At 41.3% G+C, this 18,946-nt stretch overlaps 1 protein-coding gene across 1 annotated transcript; it reads right to left on the bottom strand.

Annotated features, from left to right (window-relative positions):
* Positions 1-1,305: 1,305 nt before the first annotated feature.
* Positions 1,306-17,021, bottom strand: LOC120022255 (NACHT, LRR and PYD domains-containing protein 3-like; the record flags this gene model as incomplete). Its single annotated transcript, XM_038966145.1, has 7 exons — positions 1,306-1,838; positions 2,271-2,317; positions 2,636-2,809; positions 10,707-10,855; positions 12,979-13,138; positions 13,423-15,187; positions 16,802-17,021. Coding segments are annotated over 7 exons (3,048 nt in total), but the record flags the coding sequence as incomplete, so codon positions are not given.
* Between the last annotated feature and the right edge of the window lie 1,925 nt (positions 17,022-18,946).

The raw sequence follows: 18,946 nt of genomic DNA, 5'->3' as shown, positions 1-18,946 counted from the left end.
GTGACCCTGCATCACAACACTCTGTTGCTATAGTGACCCTGCATCACAACACTCTGTTGCTATAGTGACCCTTGATCACAACACTCTGTTGCTATAGTAACCTTGCATCACAAAACTCTTGTTGTACAAATGGTTTAATTCAATTTCACATATTTAATTGTTTTGTATTTAATTTCATATTTGTTTCATGTTTCAACCAGTCGCAGGTTAACGTCAACCTGACAGAGGAAACGTAACATCAATAACCAAACTGTTTTCACAATTAACATGCTTTTCTTGTTTCAAGTATGTTTTATTATGAAAAGTACAATATATCCTTGTAAACTTGTACAACTATGGAGCGTATGTCCATATATAATTATACAATTTGTTATTCAATATAAAAATCATACAAAAATTATGACATTGGTATTTTAACGGTGTTATTGTCACAATTATAGGAAGACACGCATGTGTGTGTCCTGTGTGTGTATGTCCAGTGTGTGTATGTGTGTGTGTGTTTGTTGAGTGTGTGTGTGTGTGTGTCCAGTGTGTGTTTGGGTGTGTGTGTGTTTGTTTGTCCAGTGTGTGTGTGTTTGTTTGTGTGTGTGTGTGTTTGTTTGTTTGTCCAGTGTGTGTTGTCGAGTGTGTGTGTGTGTGTGTGTCCAGTGTGTGATTGTTGTGTGTGTGTGTTTGTCCAGTGTTTGTCCAGTGTGTGTGTGTGTGTCCAGTGTCTGTGTCTGTGTGTGTGCCCAGTGTGTGTGTGTGTGTGTGTGTGTGTGTGTGTGTGTTCAGTGTGAGTCCTTTGTGTGTGTGTGTCCAGTGTGAGTGTGTGTGTGTGTGTCCAATGTGTGTGTGTGTCCAGTGTGTGTGTGTGTGTCCAGTGTGTGTGTGTATCCAGTGTGTGTGTGTGTGTCCAGTGTGTGTGTGTGTGTGTCCAGTGTGTGTGTCCAGTGTGTGTGTGTGTGTGTCCAGTGTGTGTGTGTGTGTGTTTGTCCAGTGTGTGTGTGTGTGTGTGTGTGTGTGTCCAGTGTGTGTGTGTGTGTGTCCAGTGTGTGTGTGTGTCCAGTGTGTGTGTGTGTGTCCAGTGTGTGTGTGTGTCCAATGTGTGTGTGTGTCCAGTGTGTGTGTGTGTGTCCGTGTGTCCAGTGTGTGTGTGTGTCCAGTGTGTGTGTGTGTCCAGTGTGTGTGTGTGTCCAGTGTGTGTGTGTGTGTGTGTCCCGTGTGTGTGTGTGTCCAGTGTGTGTGTGTGTCCAGTGTGTGTGTGTGTGTGTGTGTGTCCAGTGTGTGTGTGTGTGTGTGTGTGTGTGTGTGTGTGTCAGGTTATTATTTCAGGGACACTGAGGAGTCAACATAACAAACCCAAAACCCTGGATAGAGGGGCTCAGTGAATGTGGAGGTGAATGTGATCAGGTGGGTCAGTGTGTCAGAGGAGGCTGTATAGAAGGACAGAGTGCCGGCTGGCCAGTCCAGATACACTCCTACTCTGTGGGGGCTGGAGGAGGGGACGTCTATGGTAGTGGAGATATTATTGTGCCAGGCAGAGTAACTGTTGTCAGAGCAGAACAGACTCCAGGACTTGTCATTGTATCCAAGCCAACAGTCATCACCCCCTCCTCTCCTGCTGATTCCTTTATATGTCACTCCTATAACAGCCCCCATTATCCCACTCCACTCTACCTCCCAGTAACAGCGCCCAGTCAGACCCTCTCTACACAGCACCTGTCTACAGTCCTCAAATCTCTCTGGGTGATCAGGATACGGCTGCTTCTCTCTCCTACATGTCACCTTTCTGTTCTCCTCAGACAGAGAGAGGCGTCTGTTTACTGTGTTTAGGTCCAGTGTGAGATCACAGACATCTGATGGATGAAACCAGACACAATATTAGAAATCATCATCATTCACATTAGAATGTTAACTCACTTTTCACTAATTCATTTAATGTAGATGTTTATAGGTATCAAAAGGAGAAGTTAAGGTAACTTGAGACTTGTTGAATGATCATATGTTATACTGTATGGTAATATAAAACACCCTTATTCCCATTAATTACACACACACACCGGTATGCATCATGAACAAAAACACATTTATTTCGTAACACGAACGCGCCAAACACACACACACACACACAACTCTTTGTAAACGTTGGTGTCCCTGATTTCTGCTTCTGTAGAACTACAGCTGATATTTAATATGACCAAGTAAGTAATGATGGTGGTCTTTGACTTTGACTTAACTTGAATTAAGACTTATTCTTAGTCATATTCTTCACAGCAGTCAACACTCACATTTTCTAAGCCCAGGTTTCATTCTGTTCTCTCCACCATGTTCCACACTGTAGCGGTAAGCAGAAGAACAGACAGTCATTGAGGGGTACACCTGAACTCACACACACACACACACACACACACACACACACACACACACACACACACACACACACACACACACACACACACACACACACACACACACACACACACACACACACACACACACACACACACACACACACACACACACACACACACACACACTGGACACACACACACAGCATTTAACTTTGTCCAAGTGGTGGTCAGAATGTTTGTCTTAACTAGCCTGATAAGTCAAACATGTCTGATATGAACATTGACATAAACCCTCTACATACTTGAGTTTCTCCAGTCTGCAGTGTGGATCCTCCAGTCCAGCAGAGAGCAGTCTGACTCCTGAGTCTCCTGGGTGATTGTAGCTCAGGTCCAGCTCTCTCAGGTGTGAGGGGTTTGACCTCAGAGCTGAGACCAGAGAAGCACAGCCTTCCTCTGTGACTAGACAGCCTGACAGCCTGCAAAGAGTAAATCATATTAAAATAACACTGATATTCTTTGGTGGTGAAAATAGTGGCAGTATATATTTTTTTAACATATTCAGATATGTCAGTGTCCTGACACCTGCCATATCTATTCATAAATCAATGTATCATTATTAGAAATGACAAATTATCAAAGTATTGACTGCAGAGAGAAAAATGTATAGTACAAATATTTGAGTAGACTGACCAGACCAGTTTAAAAAGCAGTATCAGTCAAAAGACAGACAGTGAGGTATCAGATTTAGATTGTATTGAGTATACAGTCCACACCATATCTATTTTGACAGTGAAGCTAACATTTTAAATGTGGCTCTATACTCCAACATTTTGGATTTGAGATCAAATGTTTCATATGAGGTGACAGTATATAATGTCACCTTTTATTTGAGGATATTTTAATACATGTCTGTTTCACCATTTAGAAATGAAAGCACTTTATGTATCTAGTCCCCCCATACTTTGATCATTTGAAGAAGTCGTAAATATTCTGATCAATTTACTTATAGTGTATTAAAGTAGTCAAAAGTGTAGTATTTGGTTCCAAACTCATTGGTTGCATTTGCAGTTTGTTTTGGTTGTGTTTTGGGTCGTGTTTTGCCCAATAGTAACTGAACTGTGGATGATGACTGGAGTAATTTCTGTCTAAGGGAGTAGATAACACGTTTCTAAACAATACTAAATTAATCCTGATGATGCCTTGATTAATACAAATCATAAATAAATTATGAATAATAAAACTAAGAGTTGGTTTGAACAGATCTGAATCAGGAAACTAAGAGTTGGTTTAAACAGATCTGAATCAGGAAACTAAGAGTTGGTTTGAACAGATCTGAATCAGGAAACTAAGAGTTGGTTTAAACAGATCTGAATCAGGATACTAAGAGTTGGTTTGAACAGATCTGAATCAGGAAACTAAGAGTTGGTTTAAACAGATCTGAATCAGGAAACTAAGAGTTAGTTTAAACAGATCTGAATCAGGAAACTAAGAGTTGGTTTGAACAGATCTGAATCAGGAAACTAAGAGTTGGTTTAAACAGATCTGAATCAGGATACTAAGAGTTGGTTTGAACAGATCTGAATCAGGAAACTAAGAGTTGGTTTAAACAGATCTGAATCAGGAAACTAAGAGTTGGTTTAAACAGATCTGAATCAGGAAACTAAGAGTTGGTTTAAACAGATCTGAATCAGGAAACTAAGAGTTGGTTTTCAAACAGATCTGAATCAGGAAACTAAGAGTTGGTTTAAACAGAACTGAATAAGGAAACTAAGAGTTGGTTTAAACAGATCTGAATCAGGAAACTAGGAGTTGGATTAAACAGATCTGAATCAGGAAACTAAGAGTTGGTTTAAACAGATCTGAATCAGGGAACTAAGAGTTAGTTTAATCAGATCTGAATCTGATTAAAGATAGAACTGCCAAAGGGAGTGGAGTTGTAATCTACTGTAGAGATAGCCTGCAGAGTTCTGTCCTACTATCCAGGTCTGTACCCAAACAATTCGAGCTTCTACTTTTAAAAATCCACCTTTCCAGAAACAAGTCTCTCACCGTCGCCGCTTGCTATAGACCACCCTCTGCCCCCAGCTGTGCCCTGGACACCAAATGTGAACTGATTGCCCCCCATCTATCTTCAGAGCTCGTGCTGCTAGGTGACCTAAACTGGGACATGCTTAACACCCCGGTTATCCTACAATCTAAGCTTGATGCCCTCAATCTCTCACAAATTGTCAATGAACCCACCAGGTACAACCCCAAATCCGTAAACACGGCCACCCTCAACGATATCATCCTAACCAACTTGCCCTCCAAATACACCTCTGCTGTTTTCAACCAAGATCTCAGCGATCACTGCCTCATTGCCTGCATCCGTAACGGGTCTGCAGTCAAACGACCACCCCTCATCACTATCAAACGCTCCCTAAAAACACTTCAGCGAGCAGGCCTTCCTAATCGACCTGGCCCGGGTATCCTGGAAGGATATTGACCTCATCCCGTCAGTAGAGGACGCCTGGTCATTCTTTAAAAGTGCCTTCCTCACCATCTTAAATAAGCATGCCCCTTTCAAAAAATTTAGAACCAGGAACAGATATAGCCCTTGGTTCTCTCCAGACCTGACTGCCCTTGACCAGCACAAAAACATCCTGTGGCATTCTGCATTAGCATCGAATAGCCCCCGTGATATGCAGCTTTTCAGGGAAGTCAGGAACAAATATACACAGGCAGTTAGGAAAGCTAAGGCTAGCTTTTTCAAGCAGAAATTTGCATCCTGTAGCACAAACTCTAAAAAGTTCTGGGACACTGTAAAGTCCATGGAGAATAAGAACACCTCCTCCCAGCTGCCCACTGCACTGAGGACAGGAAACACTGTCACCACGATAAATCCACTATAATTGAGAATTTCAACAATCATTTTTCTAGGGCTGGCCATGCTTTCCACCTGGCTAACCCTACCCCGGTCAACAGCCCTGCACTCCCCACAGCAACTCGCCCAAGCCTCCCCCATTTCTCCTTCACCCAAATCCAGATAGCTGATGTTCTTAAAGAACTGCAAAACCTGGACCCCTACAAATCAGCCGGGCTAGACAATCTGGACCCTCTCTTTCTAAAATTATCTGCTGAAATTGTTGCAACCACAATTACTAGCCTGTTCAACCTCTCTTTCGTATCGTCTGAGATTCCCAAAGATTTGAAAGCTGCCGCAGTCATCCCCGTCTTCAAAGGGGGGGGACACTCTAGACCCAAATTGCTACAGACCTATTACTATCCTGCCCTGCCTTTCTAAGGTCTTCGCCAAGTTAATAAACAGATTACCGACCACTTCGAATTTCACCGTACCTTTTCCGCTATGCAATCTGGTTTCAGAGCTGGTCATGGGTGCACCTCAGCCACGCTCAAGGTCCTAAACGATATCATAACCGCCATCGATAAGAGACATTACTGTGCAGCCGTATTCATCGACCTGGCCAAGGCTTTTGACTCTGTCAATCACCACATTCTTATTGGCAGACTCAACAGCCTTGGTTTCTCAAATGATTGCCTCGCTTGGTTCACCAACTACTTCTCTGATAGAGTTCAGTGTGTCAAATCGGAGTGCCTGTTGTCCGGACCTCTTGCAGTCTCTATGTGGGTGCCACAGGGTTCAATTCTCGGGACGACTCTTTTCTCTGTATACATCAGTGATGTCGCTCTTGCTGCTGGTGATTCTCTGATCCACCTCTACGCAGACGACACCATTCTGTATACTTCTGGCCAACTGATCACTGCCCACACCCGCCCGACCGTCCAGCATCACTACTCTGGACGGCTCTGATTTAGAATATGTGGACAACTACAAATACCTAGGTTTTTGGTTAGACTGTGAACTCTCCTTCCAGACTCACATTAAGCATCTCCAATCCAAAAATTAAATCTAGAATAGGCTTCCTATTTCGCAACAAAGCATCCTTCACTCATGCAGCCAAACATACCCTCGTAAAACTGACCATCCTACCGATCCTCGACTTCAGCAATGTCATCTATAAAATAGCCTCCAACACTCTACTTAACAAATTGGATGCAGTTTATCACAGTGCCATCCGTTTTGTCACCAAAGCCCCATATATTACCCACCACTGCGACCTATGCGTACAGGTCTCGTTGGCTGGCCATCGCTTCATACTCGTCGCCAAACCCACTGGCTCCAGGTCATCTACAAGTCTCTGCTAGGTAAAGCCCCGCCTTATGTCAGCTCACTGGTCACCATAGCAGCACCCACTACAGCAGGTATTTTTCACTGGTCACCCCCAAAGCCAATTCCTCATTTGGCCGCCTCTCCTTCCAGTTCTCTGCTGCCAATGACTGGAACAAACTGCAAAAATCTCTGAAGCTGGAGACTCTTACCTCCCTCACTAGCTTTAAGCACCAGCTGTCAGAGCAGCTCACAGATCACTGCACCTGTACATAGCCCATCTATAAATAGCCCATCTATCTACCTCATCCCCATACTGTATTTATTTATTTATCTTGCTCCTTTGCACCCCAGTATCTCTACTTGCACATTCATCTTCTGTTCATCTACCATTCCAGTGTTTAATTGCTATATTGTAATTACTTCGCCACCATGGCCTATTTATTGCCTTAACTCCCTTATCTTAACTCATTTGCACTCACTGTATATAGACTTTTTGTTTTCTTTTGTTCTACTGTATTATTGACTATGTTTTGTTTATTCCATGTGTAACTCTGTGTTGTTGTATGTGTCGAATTGCTATGCTTTATCTTGGCCAGGTCGCAGTTGCAAATGAGAATTTGTTCTCAACTAGCTTACCTGGTTAAATAAAGGTGAAATAAAAATAATTAAAAATAATATGAGTGAGAAAGTTAGACGCTACAACAAAACATGCTAACCTCTCACCATTACCAATAACAGAGGCTACAACAAAACATGCTAACCTCTCAGCATTACCAATAACAGAGGCTACAACAAAACATGCTAACCTCTCACCATTACCAATAACAGAGGCTACAACAAAACATGCTAACCTCTCACCATTATCAATAACAGAGGCTACAACAAAACATGCTAACCTCTCACCATTACCAATAACAGAGGCTACAACAAAACATGCTAACCTCTCACCATTACCAATAACAGAGGCTACAACAAAACATGCTAACCTCTCACCATTACCAATAACAGAGGCTACAACAAAACATGCTAACCTCTCACCATTACCAATAACAGAGGCTACAACAAAACATGCTAACCTCTCACCATTACCAATAACAGAGGCTACAACAAAACATGCTAACCTCTCACCATTACCAATAACAGAGGCTACAACAAAACATGCTAACCTCTCACCATTACCAATAACAGAGGCTACAACAAAACATGCTAACCTCTCACCATTACCAATAACAGAGGCTACAACAAAACATGCTAACCTCTCACCATTACCAATAACAGAGGCTACAACAAAACATGCTAACCTCTCCCCATTACCAATAACAGAGACTACAACAAAACATACTAACCTCTCACCATTACCAATAACAGAGACTACAACAAAACATGCTAACCTCTCACCATTACCAATAACAGAGGCTACAACAAAACATGCTAACCTCTCAACATTACCAATAACAGAGACTACAACAAAACATGCTAACCTCTCACAATTGCCAATAACAGAGGCTACAACAAAACATGCTAACCTCTCACCATTACCAATAACAGACACTACAACAAAACATGCTAACCTCTCACCATTACCAATACCAGAGACTACAACAAAACATGCTAACCTCTCACCATTACCAATAACAGACACTACAACAAAACATGCTAACCTCTCACCATTACCAATACCAGAGACTACAACAAAACATGCTAACCTCTCACCATTACCAATAACAGACACTACAACAAAACATGCTAACCTCTCACCATTACCAATAACAGAGGCTATAACAAAACATGCTAATATCTCACCATTACCAATAACAGAGACTACAACAAAACATGCTAACCTCTCACCATTACCAATATATGTGAATATGTCCAAATAATTAAGACTTCTTCAAATGGGAGAACTACAGTGCCTTGCAGAGGTATTCATCCCCCTTGGTGTAGTTCCTATTTTGTTGCATTACAACATGTCATTTAAATTGATTTTATTTGTATTTCATGTAATGGACAAACACAAAATAGTCCAAATTGGTCAAGAGAAAAAAAAAGAAAATGTTTTGATTAAAAACAGAAAAGTGGTGCGTGTTCACCCCCTTTGCTATAAATAAGATCTTAAATAAAGTCCACCTGTGTGCAATCTAAGTGTGACATGATCTGTCACATGATCTCAGTGTATATACACCTGTTCGGCAAAGTCCCAGAGTCTACAACACCACTAAGCAAGGGACACCACCAAGCAAGCGGCACCATGAAGACCAAGGAGCTCTCCAAACAGGTCAGGGACAAAGTTGAGGAGAAGTACAGATCAGGGTTGGGTTATAAAAAAATATCTGAAACTTTGAAAATCCCACGGAGCACCATTAAATCCATTATTAAAAAATTGAAAGAATATGGCACCACAACAAACCTGCCAAGAGAGGGCCGCCCAACAAAACTCACGAACCAGGCAAAAAGGAGGGCATTAATCAGAGAGGCAACAAAGAGACCAAAGATAACCCTGAAGGAGCTGCAAAGCTCCACAGCGGAGATTGGAGTATCTGTCCATAGGACCACTTTAAGCCGTACACTACACAGAGCTGGGCTTTACGGAAGTGTGGCCAGAAAGAAATACATTGCTTTAAAAAAAAAATAAGCAAACACGTTTGGCGTACGCCAAAAGGCATGTGGGAGACTCCCCAAACATATGGAAGAAGGTACTCTGGTCAGATGATACTAAAATTGAGCTTTATGGCCATCAAGGGAAACGCTATGTCTGGCGCAGACCCAACACCTCTCATCACCCCGAGAATACCATCCCCACAGTGAAGCATGGTGGTGGCAGCATCATGCTGTGGGGATGTTTTTCATCGGCAGGGACTGGGAAACTGGTCAGAATTGAAGGAATGATGGATGGCACTAAATACAGGGAAGTTCTTGAGGGAAACCTGTTTCAGTCTTCCAGAGATTTTGAGACTGCTAAAGCAACACTCGAGTGGTTAAAAGGGAAAAATGTAAATGTCTTGGAATGGTCAAGTCAAAGCACAGACCTCAATCCAATTGAGAATCTGTGGAATGACTTTCAGATTGCGGTACACCAGCGGAGCCCATCCAACTTGAAGGAGCTGGAGCAGTTTTGCCTTGAAAAATGGTCAAACATCCCAGTGGCTAAATGTGCCAAGCTTATAGAGACAAACCCCAAAAGACTTGCAGCTGTAATTGCTACAAAAGGTGGTTCTACAAAGTATTGACTTTGGGGGGTGAATAGTTATGCACAAGTTCTCTGTTCTTATTATTTATCGGTTGTTTAACAAGAAAACATATTTAGCATCTTCAAAGTGGTAGGAATGTTGTGTACATCAACAGATACAAACCCCCAAAACATCTATTTTAATTACAGGTTGTAAGGCAATTTTTGGGGGGAAAAATGCCAAGGGGGGTGAATACTTTTGCAAGCCACTGTACATACATAAAGTGCTTTCATTTCTAAAAAGTTAAAACATATATGAATCCTCTCAAATAAAAGGTGACATTCTGTACTGTCACCTAATACGAAACATTTTAGCCTTTTGGCCATCAAGGAAAACACTATCACCCCAAGAACACCATCCCCACAGTGAAGCAGCATCATGCTGTGGGGATGTTTTTCATCGGCAGGGACTGGGAAACTGGTCAGAATTGAAGGAATGATGGATGCGCTAAATACAGGGAAATTCTTGAGGGAAACCTGTTTCAGTCTTCCAGAGTTTTGAGACTGGGACAGAGGTTCACCTTCCAGCAGGACAATGACCCTAAGCATACTGCTAAAGCAACACTCGAGTGGTTTAAGGGGAAACATTTAAATGTCTTGGAAAGGCCTGGTCAAAACCCAGACCTCAATCCAATTGAGAACCGGTATGACTTATACACCAGCATAAGAACCCATCCAAAAGTTTTTATTTTTTTATTTAACTAGGCAAGTCAGTTAAGAACAAATTCTTATTTACAAAGGCTACAATAAAACATACTAATCTCTCACCATTAACCTCAAATAAAAGGTGACATTTTGTATTGTCGCCTAATATGAAACGTTCTATCACAAATCCAAAATGCTGGAGCATAGCACAACATTTAAAACTGTAAGCTTCACTTTCCAAACACATATGGTGTGGACTATGTGTGTCTGGTAAACACATGTGGATCTGGTGAACAGTTATCACTTGTTGACCAACTACAGGAATACTGACCTCAGAGTCTCCAGTTTACAGTGGGGATTCCCCAGTCCAGCAGAGAGCAGCTTCACTCCTGAATCCTTCAGGTCATTGTTACTCAGATCCAGCTCTCTCAGGTGTGAGGGGTTTGACCTCAGAGCTGAGACCAGAGAAGCACAGCCTTCCTCTGTGACTAGACAGCCTGAGTCAAATCATATTAAAATCACACTGCTATTCTTTGGTGGTGAAAATTGTGGCAGAATATTTTTTTTCAACATATTCAGATATATCAGTGTTCTGAAACCTGCCATATCTATTCAGAAATTAATGTATCATTATTAGAAATGACAAACTATCAAAGTATTGCCTGCAAATAGAAGCATGTATACTACAAATATTTGAGTAGACTGACCAGACCAGTTTCAAAATCAGTATCAGTCAAGACAGACAGTGAGGTATCAGATTTAGATTGTATTGAGTAAACAGTCCACACCATATCTATTTTGACAGTGAAGAAAACATTTTAAATGTTACTCTATACTCCAACATTTTGGATTTCAGATCAAATGTTTCATATGAGGTGACAGTATATAATGTCACCTTTTATTTGAGGATATTTTAATACATATGTTTCACCATTTAGAAATGAAAGCACTCTATGTATCTAGTCCCCACATACTTTGATAATTTGAAGTCGTAAATATTCTGATCAATTTACTTATAGTGTATTAAAGTAGTCAAAAGTGTAGTATTTGGTTCCAAACTCATTGGTTGCATTTGCAGTTTGTTTTGGTTGTGTTTTGGGTTGTGTTTTGCCCAATAGTAACTGAACTGTGGATGATGACTGGAGTAATTTTCTGTCTAAGGGAGTAGATAACACGTTTCTAAACACTACTAAATTAATCCTGATTAGGCCTTGATTAATACAAATCATAAATAAATAATGAATAATAACACTAAGAGTTGGTTTGAACAGATCTGAATCAGGATACTAAGAGTTGGTTTGAACAGATCTGAATCAGGACACTAAGAGTTGGTTTGAACAGATCTGAATCAGGAAACTAAGAGTTGGTTTAAACAGATCTGAATCAGGAAACTAAGAGTTGGATTAAACAGATCTGAATCAGGACACTAAGAGTTGGTTTAAACAGATCTGAATCAGGAAACTAAGAGTTGGTTTAAACAGATCTGAATCAGGAAACTAAGAGTTGGTTTGAACAGATCTGAATCAGGACACTAAGAGTTGGTTTAAACAGATCTGAATCAGGACACTAAGAGTTGGTTTAAACAGATCTGAATCAGGAAACTAAGAGTTGGTTTAAACAGATCTGAATCAGGACACTAAGAGTTTATTTAGCTTTTTGGCCATCAAGGGAAACTCTATGTCTGGCGCAAACCCAACACCTCTCATCACCCCGAGAACACCATCCCCACAGTGAAGCATGGTGGTGGCAGCATCATGCTGTGGGGATGTTTTTCATCGGCATGGACTGGGATACTGGTTAGAATTGAAGGAATGATGGATGGCGCTAAATACAGGGAAATAATGGAGGGAAACCTGTTTCAGTCTTCCAGAGATTTTGAGACTGCTAAAGCAACACTCGAGTGGTTAAAAGGGAAAAATGTAAATGTCTTGGAATGGTCAAGTCAAAGCACAGACCTCAATCCAATTGAGAATCTGTGGAATGACTTACAGATTGATGTACACCAGCGGAGCCCATCCAACTTGAAGGAGCTGGAGCAGTTTTGCCTTGAAAAATGGTCAAACATCCCAGTGGCTAAATGTGCCAAGCTTATAGAGACAAACCCCAAAAGACTTGCAGCTGTAATTGCTGCAAAAGGTGGCTCTACAATGTATTGACTTTGGGGGGGGGGGGGGGAATAGTTATGCACACTCAAGTTATTATATTTTTTATTTATTGGTTGTTTAACAATAAAAAATATTTAGCATCTTCAAAGTGGTAGGCATGTTGTGTAAATCAACTGATACAAACCCCCAAAACATCTATTTTAATTACAGGTTTTTAGGCAACAAAATAGGAAAAATGCCAAGGGGGTGAAAACTTTTGCAAGCCACTGTACATACATAAATATGTATGTGAAAGGTGACATTCTGTACTGTCATCTAATACGAAACATTATATCTCAAATCCAACATGCTGGGGCATAACACCAAATGTAAAACTGTAAGCTTCACTGTCCAAACACATATGGTGTGGACTATGTGTGCCTGGTAAACACATGTGGATCTGGTGAACAGTTATCACTTGTTAACCAACTACAGGAATACTGACCTCAGAGTCTCCAGTTTACAGTGGGGATTCCCCAGTACAGCAGAGACCAGATTCACTCCTGAATCCTTCAGGTCATTGTTACTCAGGTCCAGCTCTCTCAGGTGTGAGGGGTTTGACTCCAGAGCTGAGACCAGAGAAGCACAGCCTTCCTCTGTGACTAGACAGCCTGACAGCCTGACAAAGAGATCATTATGACTTCAAAAACACTGTTAATTTAACACCAGTAGTGTAGAAGGACAATGGCAGATGCATTTGGTTTATTCTCTCAAACAACATATAGATTCATCTTCCATCTCCTAGAATTGTCTGGTCATAATGTTATACTAATGTAAACATCAATGCATTGATTCAGTATGTTATTCAATATAATATTATATACATATTATAATACATCATTTTCTCTAAACTGGATAATGATTCCTGATGATTAGTTCTGACATGTCATTTTATTTACTCACAGAACAGCTCTGGAGGCTTTGACCACTGGCAGCAGCCTCAGAAGACCTTCCTCTGATCTGGAGTATTTCTTCAGGTCAAACACATCCAGCTCCTTTTCTGAAGTCAGCAACACAAAGACCAGAGCTGACCACTGTGCAGGTGACAGGTTGGGTTTTGAGAGACTTCCTGAGTTCAGGTAGCTTTGGATCTCCTCCACTAGAGAATGGTCATTCAGTTCATTCAGACAGTGGAACAGATTGATGCTCCTCTCTGGAGAGAGATTCTCCCCGATCTTCTCCTTGATGTACTTGACTGTTTCTTCATGGGTCTGTGAGCTGCTTCTTGTCTTTGTCAGTAGACCTCGTAAGTGCTTCTGATTGGACTCCAGTGAGAGGCCCAGAAGGAAGCGGAGGAAAAGGTCCAGGTTTCCCGTCTCACTTTGTAAGGCTTTATCCACAGCACTCTTGTAGAAAGTAATTTCAGACTTGTCGTTTGTTTGCTGTTTGTCCATTAGATTCTCATTGTTGTTGATGAATGAGAGGAACACATATACAGCAGCCAGAAACTCCTGAATGCTCAGATGAACAAAGCAGTACACCTTGTCCTGGTACAGCACACATTCCTCTTTAAAGATCTGTGTGCACAATCCTGAGTACACTGAGGCTTCATTGACATCAATGCCAGCCTCTTTCAGGTCTTCGTCATAGAAAATCAGATTGCCATTCACAAGCTGCTGAAAAGCCAGTTTTCCCAGTGACAGAATGCTCTCTTTATTCCAGTGTGGACCTGTCTCTTCTTTCCCAAGATACTTTTCATTCTTCTGTTTGGTATGAAACTCCACAAGGTGTGTGTACATCTCAGTCAGAGTCTTGGGCATCTCTTCTCTCTTATGTTTCAACATGTGTTCAAGGACTGTTGCAGAAATCCAACAAAAGACTGGAATGTGGCACATGATGTGGAGGCTCCTTGATTTCTTTATGTGTGAGATGATTCTGCTGGCCAGGTCCTCATCACTGAATCTCTTCCTGAAGTACTCCTCCTTCTGTGGGTCATTGAAACCTCGTACCTCTGTCACCTGGTCAACACACTCTGAAGGGATCTTATTGGCTGCTGCAGGTCGGGTAGTTATCCAGAGGAGAGCAGAGGGAAGCAGATTTCCCTTGATGAGATTTGTCAGTAGAACATCCACTGAGGTTGACTCTGTGACGTCCCAACAGATCTTGTTCTTCTGGAAGTCTAGGGGCAGTCGGCACTCATCCAGACCATCAAAGATGAACAGAACTTTGTACTTGTTGTAGATGGAGATTCCTGATTGTTTGGTTTCCATTGAGAAGTGATTGAGAAGTTCAATGAAAGTGTGTTTGTCCCCTTTCATCAAATTCAGCTCCCGAAAAGGGAATGAAAATACAAATTGGACATCCTGATTTGCTTTTCCTTCAGCCCAGTCCAGAATGAACTTCTGCACAGAGACTGTTTTTCCAATGCCAGCGACTCCCTTTGTCAGCACAGTTCTGATAAGTTTGTCTTGTCCAGTTAAGGGTTTGAAGATGTCGTTACATTTGACTGCACTCTCTGGTCTTGCTTGTTTCCTGGTTGTTGTCTCAATCTGTCTCAGCTCATGTTCATTATTGACCTCTCCTGTTCCACCCTCTGTGATGTAGAGCTCTGTGTAAATCTTATTGAGAAGTGTTGGGTTTCCTTGTTTAGCGATCCCCTCAAATACACATTGAAACTTCTTCTTTAGATTAGATTTGAGTTCACGTTGGCAAATCACAGCAAGCTCATCTGAATCTAGAAATACCAGAGGATATTAATATTACGTCTGTTTTAATGACTACAGTATTGTAAGACTGTTATAACGTTTTACATTATAATCATTTATTCTATTAACTGACTGTATAAATGTGTAAATGTTTTCATAATGCATTACAGACTGGTGTGACTGATTATATTATTATTGGTATTGTTGATGGTATTATTAAGGGTGTCTCTCTCTAAATTAATCACCACAACACATCCCTGCTGCTACTTGATGAGGTCACTAGGTGTTGTGTTAAGGCTAGAGGTCGACCGATTAATTAGGGCCGATTTCAAGTTTTCATAACAATCGGAAATCGGTATTTTTGGACACCGATTTTGACGTTTTTTTTTTTTAAATACACCTTTATTTAACGTTAAATGCCTCGTTCAGGGGCAGAATGACAGATTTTCACCTTGTCAGCTCGGGGGATCCAATCTTGCAACCTTCAGGTTAACTAGTCCAACGCAATAACGACCTGCCTGCCTCTTGTTGCACTCCACAAGGAGACTGCCTGTTACGCGCATGCAGTAAGCCAAGGTAAGTTGCTAGCTAGCATTAAACTTATCTTATAAAAAACAATCAATCAATCAGAACCACTAGTTAACTACACATGGTTGATGATATTACTAGATATTATCTAGCGTGTCCTGCTAGATAATATATATAATCTGACTGAGCATACAAGCATACAAGTATCTGACTGAGCGGTGGTAGGCAGAAGCAGGCGCGTAAACATTCATTCAAACAGCACTTTCATGCGTTTTGCCAGCAGCTCTTCGTTGTGCGTCAAGCATTGCGCTGTTTATGACTTCAAGCCTATCAACTCCCGAGATGAGGCTGGTGTAACCGAAGTGAAATGGCCAGCTAGTTAACGCGCGCTAATAGCGTTTCAAACGTCACTCGCTCTGAGACTTGGAGTGGTTGTTCCCCTTGCTCTGCATGGGTAACGCTGCTTCGAGGGTGGCTGTTGTCGTTGTGTTCCTGGTTCGAGCCCAGGGAGGAGCGAGGAGAGGGACGGAAGCTATACTGCTACACTGGCAATCCTAAAGGGCCTATAAGAACATCCAATAGTCAAAGATTAATGAAATACAAATGGTATAGAGGGAAATAGTCCTATAATTCCTATAATAACTACAACCTAAAACTTCTTACCTGGGAATATAGAAGACTCCTGTTTACAAGGAACCACCAGCTTTCATATGTTCTCATGTTCTGAGCAAGGAACTGAAACGTTAGCTTTTTTACATGGCACATATTGCACTTTGACTTTCTTCTCCAACACTTTGTTTTTGCATTATTTAAACCAAATTGAACATGTTTCATTATTTATTTGAGGCTAAATAGATTTTATTGATGTATTATAATAAGTTAAAATAAGTGTTCATTCAGTATTGTTGTAATTGTCATTATTACAAATACATTTGTAAAAAATTGGCCGATTAATCGGTATCGGTATCTGCGTTGAAAAATCATAATCGGTCGACCTCTAGTTAAGGCTGCTACAATATCATTGAGTTACACAGCTACTTTAGCTGTACTTTAGCTACAGCTTTTAAATGTTATAAAACAGCATTCAACATGAGGCAGACAGATCTTACATTTCTCCAGTGTGTCAGCAAGATCCTTCTGGTTCATTTTCCTCAGGACGTGCAGTGTGATCTTCAGAGCCCCCTCTCTGGCACTGCTCTCCTGCTTCTCATCTTCAGCATCCACCACTTCCTTATCCTGCTTCTGACTCTCAAAGCCTTCTGGGAGTTCTGGACTAAGAATCCTCTTGAACATCTTCAGCTCGTTCTTCACAAATGTCATAATTTTCTCTTCAAGCATCTGGAATAAATCAAGTAAATAAGTTAAGCAAGAGACAAAATGCTTTCTCATTAACACATTAATGAATGATTGACAGATCAACTTTACTTGAGGTAAACAAAAACAAATGTACATAACAGGACCACATACACTGAATATGGAGGCCAGGTCTGTTTGATGACTCTGGGAAGACTGACCACTGAGAATCTCTGACTCTGATCTCTCCTGTTGGTTTCTGTGGACAAAACATGAGATTACATCTCCTCATCCAGGGAGTGCACACACACACACACACACACACACACACACACACACACACACACACACACACACACACACACACACACACACACACACACACACACACACACACACACACACACACACACACAGGGGGGAATGTTGTGTTTGATTATTATTGTTTTAGGACTATGAAAATGGACAAAAGGATTAGCCTATGGATTATGAAAACAACAAGATAAATGGGAAAATGGGAGAGGAGAAATGACTAGAGACAGTGTTGTTTAACTCACTGACCATGACCCATGAGTTCTTCTTACCTTTGTTTAGTAGAAAAGTCTCCCTCTCTAAAGGATATAGGTTTATTCATAGACTTGTCACTCTTCATGGACACACAGCTGGGAACAGGGGAGGCTGGTCTCTCCTGCTTGATTGGACTTCAACACAATAGAGACAAACATTACATCTCTCATCTACTCTGAGCTCAGATGGGGAAACATAAGAGTTTAATTCCAAAACTCTATATATCCATTTTCAGAAATGTTCGTAAATTAACTTTTATTCTTTAAAGAAGTTATGTTTATGTTAAGTTATGCTTTTTTGCTAAATGAGGAAATGGCACGTGGGTACCTGCTTCTATAAGCCAATGAGGAGATGGCACGTGGGTACCTGCTTCTATAAACCAATGAGGAGATGGCACGTGGGTACCTGTTGCTATAAATACCAATGAGGACTTGTAGCGCGATCTGAGTCACAAATAATACTGACTTTTAGACGCTCGTTGGCGCGTGCGAGCAGTGTGTCATTTTTAACAACAAAATTAATTTAGAGACGCGAGCGTTGTAGTCAGCCCCGCTAAAAGGCTGGTGTCGTTACTCTGCCTTCTCCGGGGGCATGTTGAGGTAAATTTACTAACCGGGAGGGTTGAATTATGTAATTTATTGGTGGGCTGGAAGACGCACTCTTGTCTTTTCTATTCCGAGGTTGTTTACTCGCAATATCAGATATTAAGATGTTTTTTATAATGAATGTATACCGAGGTTGAGGTTCTGACTAGTGATTATTTACCCGGTGTTCAATACCTGCTATTGAGGCGCCCTGAAAATAATATTCAAAAGATTGGTCCTTGGACACAGAGGGGTTAAACACTAAAGTTACCGTCCATCTAGTGAAGAGAGGAGAACCGGACAGAGGTAGCCAGCATCCGTCAACGAGAGAATGATGTATTGTTAGCTAAGTTAACTAGGATGCTGCTGGTATAGTAGCTAGCTAGCTTACCGAGCTGTACCGACTAGCTTGGCTAGCTAGCTGGTCGTTCTGTACCTCGTCTCGATGATGAATCCGGTGAACCACAAAATGAAACAAGGATAGAGAGTGAAAAGGATCTGGCTACACTCATACTGTCCCTGACCGTAAAGAAAAAAGCTAATTGAACAATAAACTTCGGTGTCTCAAGACTGTAGTGAACTCCGTCGTTATTCCCCAAGATCACCTCAGCCAACTCTGCGCGTAACCGGACAATATGCTTGGCGCCACACCGAACGGGGACGCGGACAGATCTGTACGGGGACGCGGACATGAGCAGTGCAACACAATCAACTAAACCCAGTCTTTACAGTGGGTTACATTAGTAATATTCATTTTTTATTATTATGAGAAACAAACATTCTATGTTTTTTTATAACAATATGTTGAGA

This window comes from Salvelinus namaycush, chromosome 2 (genome assembly GCF_016432855.1).
Source record: "Salvelinus namaycush isolate Seneca chromosome 2, SaNama_1.0, whole genome shotgun sequence".
Classification (NCBI taxonomy): Eukaryota; Metazoa; Chordata; class Actinopteri; order Salmoniformes; family Salmonidae; genus Salvelinus; species Salvelinus namaycush.
This window is presented reverse-complemented; position numbering and strand designations above follow the sequence as displayed.